Source organism: Glandiceps talaboti, chromosome 9, assembly GCF_964340395.1.
Source record: "Glandiceps talaboti chromosome 9, keGlaTala1.1, whole genome shotgun sequence".
NCBI lineage: Eukaryota > Metazoa > Hemichordata > Enteropneusta > Spengelidae > Glandiceps > Glandiceps talaboti.
The window spans coordinates 20,338,725-20,351,224 of record NC_135557.1 but is presented as its reverse complement, the minus strand read 5'-3'; the positions used below and the strand labels follow the sequence as shown (position 1 = coordinate 20,351,224).

General features: G+C 36.1%; 1 protein-coding gene across 1 annotated transcript in view; it reads left to right on the top strand.

The window, feature by feature from the left end:
* Positions 1 to 2,172, top strand: part of LOC144440095 (protein SSUH2 homolog) — a 14,088-nt gene extending 11,916 nt beyond the window's left edge. The window contains exon 12 of the mRNA XM_078129357.1: positions 438 to 2,172. Within this exon, the coding sequence (XP_077985483.1) occupies positions 438 to 590 (153 nt within the window). The 3' untranslated portion in view covers positions 591 to 2,172. The remainder of the gene's footprint in view (positions 1 to 437) is intronic.
* Positions 2,173 to 12,500: the final 10,328 nt, after the last annotated feature.

Here is a 12,500-nt window from a genome sequence, read left to right as displayed (position 1 = left end):
ATATACTTTGACTGCCCTGTACTCTGTCTGGACTGCCATATACTTTGACTGATCTAGTACTCTGGACTGCCATATAATTTGACGGCCCTGTACACTGGACTGCCCAATACTTTGACGGCCCTGTACTCTGGATTACCATAATACTTTGACTGCCCTGTACACTGAACTGCTCTATACTTTAATTGCCGTGTAATTTAGCTGCCCTGTAATTTAGCTGCCCTGTAAGTTAGCTGTCATATTTAGCTATACTTTGACTGCCCTATACATTTGACTGTTCCGTACGGTAGCTGCCCTGTACGTTGGCTACCCTTTACATTAATCATCTTTTTTGTCTGCCCTGTGTTTCCATATTATTTGTTTAGATCTGTGTATTTACCAAATATAACTTTAAATATATCTCCTATCCGCCTAATTATTTGTTTCTATTTGTCACTTAGAAACACAATCTTCGCGGTGTACCAGTATCTGAAGCCTCGTACAAATGGAAGGAAAAACCGGGACAATTTTGGGTTTACGGCAATGAACACAAAGTTTACTTTCCCAAGTATCCTCATAACTGCTGTTGCTGCTACTGTTGTACAATTATATAAACTGTCCGTACAACGTAACTAAATAGCTTTAGTGTAATTACACAGGGCAATTAGACCCCAAAACACCTGCACATATTAACAGTTTGAGAAACTAAGGTGTTGTAGATGTGTGGAGGAAAGTATCAACTCAAACAAACCACAGGGTAAATATATGCACGGATATTATTTTGTATCACGTGATTCAGAGGTTGTTGAATACATATTTCCTATTCTCAAATTGAAATATCACAAACATATACTCACCTGATTTCGCTAATGTGTCCTGTACAACCCCGACATCGAAATATCACAAAACATATACAATGTATTCACCTGATATCGCTGTTACCTTTCCTGTACAACCACTACATAGTGATATTACATATATTTATTTATATAGTCACGTGACATTGTTATCTGTAGCTGTACAAACCCTTTATCACAATGTTACTTGTCTTCAACTGATATTGTTGTAGTACATACTATTCCAATACACACACCAAAATCAAACATGATCAAAAAAGTCCACAAATCTTTTTACTAAATTACATTACATGAATGCTAAAACTATCATTTTCCGTCCATCGTGAATAAAAGATTATGATAATTTGCTTCAAGTACAATTGTACACGTCATACCACAATAAAGATTGTCATAATTAGTTTCATCAAATCGTAAGGAATACCACAAAGGTGAAATTTAACTTTGTGACTATTACTAAATTCACGGAAAGCACAAGAATGAATGTATAATGCCAAACTACGTAGGGTGGGTATGGGGAAAAATTGTAAATACATACACTTCGCAAAATTCATTTACTACTTTTCTATTCAAGACTTGGATATCATAAATTATGTATATTTTCATTACACTTGCATTTAAGACATGTATATAGAAATTCATCATTATTATAACAAAAAAATATTTCCACACTTTGTATATTATCTCTTTATTCTGATTTCATATTTTTATGTTGATGTTTTTCACTGATTTACAATATTTGACGATTTTGTTTACAAAGAATATCACTGTATTTGTTATACATTGTGTATTTACATTGTCAACTCAGTTTTATTATTGTGTACTTGCAATGATTGTTTTATATATTTATAGACTTAAACAAAATAGTGTAATGCAAATGTAGTGCGTTGCTGTGGTGATGAAAAATATCAACATACATCAACGTCATACCAATGTATAGAGGTTGTTGATATACACCGAGGAAGAGACACGCACACATAGACAGACAAACAGACAGACAGACAGACAGACAGACAGACAGACAGACAGACAGACAGACAGACAGACAGACAGACAGACAGACATACCAGATACAAGTTGTGACGAGGTCCGATCTGGCTTCAGTTGAGTATGAAGGCGTCCTTGAAGTCTATTTTAATAAATAGTGCAAAAACAAAAGCATGACGCAACCAACAGTCTGAAGAAAGGTATAACCTGAAACGTCATATGTGTACATAAAGATTGGAATTGTATATAAGCTTAATATCCAGTAGTTTGTGAGTAGATTGTATAAATACGATATTTTCTGTAATGTATATTTAGAGTACGTTTGTGAGTAGTTTTTTATAATGAAATGTAAATAAACAGAAATAAATAGGATTATTTTCAAAAAATCCACATTTTGTCATCTGAAAACTGTTTGATTTGTGTTCAAAGTACATAGGGAGATAGAATGGAACATTTCATATGTATATACGCGCTATCAATGCATGTTTACAAGTGTAAGTCGTAGCAAAAAAAACGTTGTATGAGATGTAAAAAAAACATCGTGTCACCAAATTGTAAATGTATAGTATCTCTGGTTTGGTAGTATCTGTCATTGTCACTTTGCTCGTCAGTGCTCGTCCAATGCGCATGTCCGGATTCTGTGATTTTTTGTTTGTTGACCAGTACGACGCGACGTACTAAAGTTCATTTTGAAAAAAAGGTCTTTTGTAAATATATGTAAACAAAATCACACTTGTATCATTTATCATTGAACTATAAAAATTATTCATAAATTAGACATTATTTCTTTAGTTTATTTTTATTCTGAATAACCGTGTTTAAACATAAAAGTATGTAACAGTATTGGCGTCTATGATAAGAGGGTGTTTAGGGTTTTCATGCCGATTGAATCGGGCTTAGCGCCAGCAACGGTGACAATAGTATATGACTTTGTTTACAGTTGGATTCTGTACTGTAGATTCGTAAACGGTTTTTGAAAAGTTCAGGAGCCTGACACATATTTCAGTGTGTATTTTTCTAGTTTCAGATCAGCCTTTCAAAGTAGTTTAGCTCTCTCACAACACAACACAACACAACACAACACAACACAACACAACACAACACAACACAACACAACACAACACAACACAACACGCGTACTGGGATTGTATTCACCCCTGTCAGCCAACTATAACAGTAGACAATGACTTCTCCACTGTCCATGCCATCACAGGGACTGTATTCACTTATTTCATCCTTACAGGGACTGTGTTCACCTATTTCATCTCTACAGAGACTGTATTCACCTCCTGTATTTCAAGGATGAAAATGTTTGTATTTTTAGTCCCCATTCCCTTTCTTACTTAGGAAGCTAGTACAACCGAAATCTGTTTCTAACTCAGATAGTTTTATGACATATTGCCTTCCAGTGTCAGTTGTTATGCTGGTCAATGCTTATCATTTTTCTCCTACATTTATCCATGGCATGGAAGTATCACACACCAAGTTCTTTAGTCACGGTTTGTGTAGTCTTGCTGCTAGACGTTCGGGCCTTCTTCCGATACCATAAGCGAACGAACGAAGTTCGCAGTGAGGGCTTTGCCCATCCTCGATAGCGATGTTCAGTCGTGTGTCGTATTGTATCGGAAGTACATCCGAGGTCTAGTAGATAGCCTACGGTTTGTGGTTCTTCCTCTTACTCGTTGTTATGACTGCCCTGAATAGACGTGAATCACAATGGTGCGTCACCAAGTAGGTCACACGGGTCATTACGTAATTAATGATAATAAGACATCCTTACAGTTTCTGTGCAATAAATTAGCGACCCCCTGTGAGAGAGTTGAGTGGCGTCACCGATCCAGTCAGTAGATAGACAAGGTGTTCTTACAGGTATTTAAAAAATACGTTATAATTACATACATATCACATTTTATTTTGATAATAATATACTTCTAGTATCAGGTATGCTGTAAAAACATTAGTCTCGGATCGGTATTATTTCATTTTCATGGTCGAGTCTTTGTATGTAAATACTTACAGGTGGTTGGAAATTAAGAGCAGTACTGTGATCTCGGCATCTACACAATTCTCACTTTGTATGTTATATATACATACATGGTTGTAAGAATTCCATGTAGAAATTTAACGTGTCTTACATGATAAGTCATAGTGTCTCTTTCACTGAGACGCCATATTTGATACTTACACAGTTCTTTAGAGACATTGTTTACATGTATTGCTGTAACATTCACGTAACTGGCGTGGAAAAATTTGATTCAAAAGTATTTAGATAAAAAATGCAACTTGGCATTCGACAAAAGTCCAGATACGTAAATCGAATTTTGAACGCGTAATGTGATGTCGGTACCGAAACAACTCTATCTAAGACTATTAGCCGAAAATAATGTCCCCCAACGCGGAGTTGACCATACCTTTGACATAATGGTACGGCCCGCGCCGCAGCAACATGGTAGCTTCAAAGCAACTTGTTGTATCTATATGATAGACATTGTCTCGATCTGTTATCTCGACGTTGAGACATATCCTACACACCATGGCGGTACAAATAGCAATCAGAATTATCATAAACATTAGAATAACGATTTTTAACAGTGATAAATTCATGGTCTTTGTATCCCAGTAGTGTTTATATGTGTTTATGTTATATATTGTGTTTTCATATGTTTTTGTTCATCAGCTCGCTACTACAGTGGACACGTTGTGCCTGTCTGACGAATAAGTAAATAAATTAATATCTCCCAGTCAGTATAAATGCATACAAAGTACTTTCCGTTTTTATCTCGATTGTAAATTAAATCCTTGACAAGTACCACTGGCTTAATTATCACGATTAGGATAATTATCTTAATCAGGATTAACGAATACAATTATTTCAGGTAAAATACTCTTCAAACGTGTCTCCTTAAAATTTTCATGGACAGCCTATGTCTGAGCCGTAGCCTTTTTGTTTGTCTTTGAGAGGAGAAAGCATACACGAGTTCAAAGGTCATCTCATCCGATCGGGGGTAAAACAATTATTCCTATCGGGATAAAGTGAAGATTAACGTTCATCCCGATCCTGGAATATATTCCTGACTTACCTAGATGAATTCACTATTACATTCATGACTACGCATAATCCAAAGTCATCCATCATTTTTGTAAAGTTTGAGTTATCTGGAACGCTTATGTTTTGGCATGGATGTTTTAGTTATCTATATTTTAGTTTTCATTTACTTCCATGACACTTTGTCTGTCGGACAATATAATAGAGCTTGTACATGCTCATCGTTTATTCATTCACCGACAGATTTTTAATTTGTACCACATTTCAAAGACTTGTCCAGCGCCATGTCCTTTGCTTTCCTTGACCAAGTATTCAGTTTGACACCTTCAATATACTTGACGGTGCAGCTTTACTGGGCCTCCACAGTGTGTTATGAGGATGGTGGGTTGCGGTCCCTTGGGGCTTTGTATTCGTTGAAACGTGGAGATGATAGGATCCTTCTAAACCCACCCCATCCCACCCCCATTGACCTAGCCCAGAGTTGTTGTCTTACTATCCCAGGCTACCAAACCATACAACCAAGGAAGAAACCATTTCGTGAAAGGTAGGCCTAACATAGCGAGGCCACGACAAGTCTTTGGGCTAGAATTGAAAAGTAGTGTGTCAGATTATTAGAGTCTCCTCTCCTTTTGAATGCCATTTCTATTTCTTTGTAAAACATTAAAAATAGCCTTTACTTTTCGTGAACGACAACCTTGTCCTCGTGAGGTAATAGACCCAGTGCATTTCTTAAATTCAACATTGTCCTAGTGAGGTAATAGACCCAGTGCATTTATTACATTCAGCATTCTAACTCTGAAGAAAGACAACAGAATGTATATAGTGTTAAAATGTCTATTCAGACAACTTGAAAGAAAAGGCATTGTTATTGATAAGTGCAAGTTGTATTATTCCACATGGCAGCACAAGACAGCTCGTTATAGTGTTAGTCAATGTTTGTGAAGTTAGAATTTGAAAAACAAAAGAATAAGATCATCAGATGAACAAAGGCCAGGTTTATCTTATCTATATTTATTTATGCATTTGGACTCGGGAAAAATACTTTCTCTAAGGCCTAAAACACATTGTTTGGTTCCGGTTTCCCGACCCCACCTAGTTTTTCGTGCCAACCCTAAACCTTTTTTTTTTTTTTAAATATTCGAGAAAAAAAATTGTGAAGTCTCGCGAAAAATAGAGAATGCGGAAACCGACATCAACTTACAAAGACAGTATAAAACTGTTCTTCCAATCTCTAATGGCTGTACATCTGCTGGGAAGAAACCAATAACACAGAGACCATATGGAAAACAACGGAAAACATAACTACCTGAACTAGACCATGGATGTATTAGTGAGACTAATACATCCATGACTAGACACTCACACATGACAAAAATCGGAACCACACATTTTGTTCGTAAGGCCTAAACACCCTTTCGTGCATGGCCTAACCACGGAAGTACCACCCACGTACTAATCCCGCAAGGCTCAACCTCTCCATAGTAGATTTATCGGCATATTAAACGTTAACACACATATTATTAAACTCACTACTATCAATATGATAGATTCACAATTAACACATAAATTCAACAGTAATGATATGGACTGACAAGGCATCTGCCAAATTATATTGGAATGACCTTGGAGTAATATTACTGACAAAGTTAACTTTGTAAAGTGCAGTTTTGACATAAAGGATTGATTTCAAACATGGCGGATCATTTGCATGACAATTTCCATATTATTTGCATAATAACTAGAGAAATAATTATGCACATCACAAGCTTCAAACTCACATTGTTACATGCTTTGCACTTTCTAAAATTGGGTGAACAATGATTCCTCTTCATAAGGTCTAAAAAGATTGTTTGGTTCCGTTTACTCAACCCCACCTAGTTTTTCACGCCAACCTTGGACTTTATTTTACATATTCGAGAAATGAAATCGCGAAAATTGCGAAGTCTCGCGAAAAATAGATATCATCTTACAAAGACAATATAAAACTGTTATTCAAAGCTGTAATGGCTGTACATCTGATGAGAAGTAACCAAAATAACACAGAGACTATATGGAAAACAACGGAAAACATAACTACTTGAACTAGACACTCACATTTGAAAACAATACATTAAAAATGATGGAGAAAAATCTACCTACCCCACCTATTCTAAAATTGAATCGGAACCATGTGTTTACATACCTCGTGACAGCTAGTATAAACAAACATGTAAGTTTGACTTAGTTGAAAGATAATAAATACACAGATACACTCACACCGTCAACTACATATACAGATACACAGACAGACAAAGACACAAATACAAATACAGACCCCCCCCCCACACACACACACGGATACATATGAAATTTAGTGTAAAAATAATTAACAATGGCTATAACTTTCCATTTCACTCACTTGAATTTCTTTTCGAATCACTTTCATAGATACATAAACGTTAGGAAACAAGATGACAAGTGACACTAGAAACCACGTGATGTTATCCTACCAATGGGATCACCAACCAGTGGTAAAACGAATCAAGGAAGAGCTGGACAAGAGAGGATACAAAATATGGATGGATTTAAGCAACATGAGAGGTAAATATAGTAGCTGTATATTTCAACTAAAGTTGAAAGTTACACCAACCATTTGTTGTACTTTGAGCTTTGAGCTCTAGTAATCTTTGAATGGAAACATCATAATCAACAGTATATTCACATGAAGAGAACTGGTTCAGTTGATCCCGAGTCACGTGTGTAGTCACGTGTGTAGTCACGTGTCTATCTCACAAAATGTCAGAGTATGTTTCAATGTTGAAGACGTGCATATGATATGTTGACAATTATGTTGATTATTATGCAAATTACCATGTTATTTTATGTCAGTTTTGTGGATTCAATATTGCGCCAGGCAAATAACTGTTACAAACTTACGCTCACACAGATACATACATTTTTGTACATTTAACAATGCTATACTTTTATTATTTTAACATTGCTACAGGGGACATCAACCAAGCTATGGCAGAAGGTGTAGAGGGTGCTGACGTCATCGTTATGTGTGCATCAAATGCCTACAAGGTTTCCTTTAATTGTCAAAAAGAAATGGGTTATGCGGATGCTAAACGGAGAGCTATTGTACCACTGAGAATGGAAAAAGATATGGAATTCGGTAAGTTACTTTTTGTATGAAGACTACGTGTGTTTGTGTGGGGGAGGGGGTTGTGGGTGTCTGTGGGTGTGAGTGTCTCTGTGTGTGGGTGTCGGTGTGTGTCAACAAATTTGTGAAATGCATACAGTATTACATCAACAATTATAATCAGATTATAATATAATATATTGTACGTACAATACCAAACCTTTTACTCACAATTTCCACCCCTTGATTGACATTAATTCGTGTATAACTATGGATTTTGTTGATGGGGTGTTTCACATTGTTTTTTCAAGTTTGAAAACATGTTGAGGTTGTTTTAATTTATCAATTACAGAATCACAATAAATACCCATTTATCACCTTATATATGAACCATTTTGATACAATAAATGCAAGTAAACATGTCAAATTCTGTCATCTAAGTCACATCATATAAGATTTCCAATGTTCTCTCACTATGGCACATTGACTGTAGTGTGGGATACAACATTTAATAAACAAAATGATTTGAGGATAAAGATTACTTAGATATAATTATGAATATGCAAATTGTACATTTGAATATTATTAGACGGTTGGCTTGGTCCTATCATGGGAAGTAAACTATGGATAGATTTTTCTGATGAGGAGAAGTTTGAACAATCGATGGAACAGCTTCATATTGAACTGGCTGCAAAAGGAGTGAAAGTTGGACCTGTTGAGATTGTTCATAACCAGCAGACTTGTGAAGATAATGGTAAGTGTGAGAATGTGTCTGTATTTGATTCCAATTTGTTGTCATCCTACAATATAGAGTAGCAAGTTTAATCAAACGATGGAATATTTATCCCCAATGGTCATATATTTTGTGTTTTTTGTTTTGTTTGTAACGCGTGATTAGTAAACTCTTCTACGGTATCTAAATTCATCACGCAAATACAGTAAAATCGTCACCTATGATACGTCAAACAGGTGATATCAAAATCCAGAACATGAAGTAATAGTAACGAAGTTTGTTTCTGCTCCCAGCATTAGTATCCATGGACGTTGAGGGCGTTTGTGAATGGCTGACGGCGTTGCAACTCGATGATTCAATAGTATCGACTTTTAGAGAAAACTGTGTCACAGGTGAAGATCTGGCCGGCCTTACCAAAGAAGACTTAATGGGTGACGACTTTAATGTTAGTCAGTTCAAAGCCAAGAAGATCCTTCGAAAGAGAGATGAGGCATTAACAGAACAGCCAAATGGTAACTCAACCAATGGCGGCACAGCAGCGGCTGTTAAAGTGTCTCCTCCCGATACAAAACCTAGGACAAAATCTGAACGTAGAGTGGCATCCTCTAATGGAAGGTCAAGAACGACACCTGTCCAAGCTGAGGCACCACTTCGACAACCGTCTGGTTAGTAGATTATTAAACATCAATAACATGAAAATTAAATCACTGATAAACCTTGAAACTAAACATGGAAATTTCAATTGCGATGCATGACGGACTGTACATTTATAGCCACATCTGGCATTTTGTGCAGTAACAGACAAAACAAGACAATACACAACAAGCTTGAGAATAGATTCTAGTGAAAAATGTTGCAAAGGTTGGTGATATTAGAATATAAGCTAAGTGTATCAATCTGTCTAAATAGGTTTATAAATTGAAATTGCCAAATATCTTTACCTCAAAACACTACTGACGCAAATAAATAAAATCTTTATGAAACTCTTGCAAAGTTATTATGCTAATTTGCATCTGGTTAGCATAAGTTGTCATTTTTTCACTACATAATTAGGACGAATTTGCATCTGATTAGTATAACAACAACATATATTTGCTACAATAGTGTACTGTATTTCTAAATTCAGCCTTCCTTCTTGAACAATTTTTGATAAGGAAGCACTTTAAGTTCTTAGATGAAGATTGTCATTTGGAAAAGTTCATTCACCAGAAACCACGGAGAAATATGGTTTTTAACCTTTTTTTTGGAAAGTGTGGTTCCATAGGACCAATTGAACCATAGGTCATAAAGTGGCAAAGATTTCATATGAAGTCATAAATCTACAAATCAAACAAACGGTTGACAGAGAGGGAAATACAGGATACATTCAGATTATGAAAGTACATATGTATCTCTACATGTAGTAGTTATCTTATCTACAAGTCATTTTATTGTGTATAGAACTAGTAAAAACATAAATTCAAGCTGCCGTGGTGACAACGATCCGTGACAAATCGCGTCCAACCCTTCCCAAACTCCAACACCCTTTCGTCCCTTATTGCTTCTTGTTTTTGAAGATGAAGGAGCCCACTCCGTTACACTTATAATCTTCAAAAACACAAAGGTGTTATTGCCTATGGCTTATACAGGGTTTAAGCGCAAGGAGGGCTGGACGCAATTTGTCACGGATGGACGACACGCCTCATTTCAATATATGTATCTTCTAAAAAAAAAGATTAAGGAGGTTATAATTTGTTGTCTGACCTTGCTCTGACTTTTGACCTCTTCACAGGTACTTCTCAATGGCCACTGGGTGTCATAGGTCAGAAAGGTGTAGGTCCTGCAGAGTTCAATTGTCCCCTTGGTCTTGCCTGGACGTCAACTGGTTTGTTACTTGTTGCAGACACAAACAATAAGAGAGTCCAGATATTGAACAGTGATTTCCAGTGCATTGATATGCTAACATATGAGGATAACTTCTCACAACCCTTCCTTCCATGGGTCATAGCAGTATCCCATGACAACCAATACTTCATATATGATGCTGGTAATAAGCAGATCATTGTGACAAATGAAAATAAGAAAATAATCAGAATTATTTGTCAAAATGAAAATCTATGGAGTATAACCTTGATGGGTGACTTTGTTGTGGCTACTGATAGGGGTGGACATAGACTGATTAAGTTCACAACAATGGGAGAGAAGGTAGCAGAAGTAGAAGGTCAAACTCAGAATGTAGGTCAGTTCGAATCCCCCAGGTCAGTAGCCATAACAAGTGACCAGAAGATAGTTATGTCCCATGACCATGGCATAAATTTGTATGATTCAAATCTAAAGTTTACTTCTTCATTTGGCAGTAATAGTTCTGATCTCCAGCTAAATGATCCAACTGGTGTTTGCGTTGACAAAAGAAATAATATTTACGTTTGTGACAGGGGCAATAACAGAATAATTAGGCTATCAGAGAAGAAAGAGTTTGCAGCTGTACCAGCTAACATAGCAGACCTTGAGTTCATTGCTATCAGTGAAGGCAAGACAACCAGATTTGCTGTTACACAGACATGGGGCTACAACCACGTCATAGTTGTAGAAAAGCCGAAAAGGAAAAAAGTGCGACAGGGCAGCCAGGACTCTGAACATTAAATGAGTGTACACAGTGTACTATCAACCGTGTACAGCACCCAAGCCAATGCCTCTGACTGTAGCACCTATTGTCACTGCTAGACTTGTTAACGTATATGTGCAACCATAAACTCATAACTTCGAAAAACAATTTTTGCATAAATATTCATCTACCTGACAGTCGCTAGATTACCAGAATAAAAAATATGATTTGCCATTTCTTTCCAAAATTAGGATTTTTAGTGACTCTGACCATTTCAGCTGACTGTTTTCAATAATTCCGAATTTAGTCATGACAAAGACTCATTAGAAAATGACATTTATTTGTTTGTTTGTTTGTTTGTTTGTTTGTTTGAAACAATAATAAAGTACCTGTACAAAACCATAGGAAGCGAACATATGACTATGAAATAGGGTAGCAAGATGCTTTCTTGTGTCAAAGGTCATAGAGTGCATGACGTAGTTGGAGATTTCCTACTTCCATCCTGATAGTATTGCATAGAGACACATTATTTTTTTAATTTATTTTTTTGCTTATTGTTTGAATCAGGTTCGAGGTCAATAAAGACAAGCAAAAAAGTATGCCAAAAATAAATAGAGAATATCTTTCCAATGCCTGCAGTGGTGAAAATCACGGTACATGAGGAGCTTACATGAATTAAACCAAGTTTATGGTTAAATATATATCAACTCTTGCGAACTCTCACAACAGAGGGAATCAAATATAGAACTTGAGAGTAAATCATGCTGCACAGCAAGTATCAGGATGGGAAATTGAAATGTGGGTACAGTTTGCTGATTTTTATTCGTTGTTCTTCTAATTTGATTTGTTAAAATGAGATTGTCAATATTGTATGTACATTTGTAGTGTTGAGACCACTGATTGGTTTATAGCTGAATATTTACATATTACACCACATGACGTCACAATTTATGTCGTCATGTGATTTACGCAGCTGTATTTGCACACATGGTAGTGTAATGTAAGCGGTATGTTTCACAATGTTCAAGGTTACAGAATCTGTAATGTGCATAATTGATAACATTGAATATCCATAGTAACATAATTGTAACATACACTTTTAATTGTATTCATTATCACAGAGACTTGATGCTTAAGTAATACTGTACTGTACATCAGTGAAATGTGATAAAGCAAACCTTATTGTTAATCATAAAAGT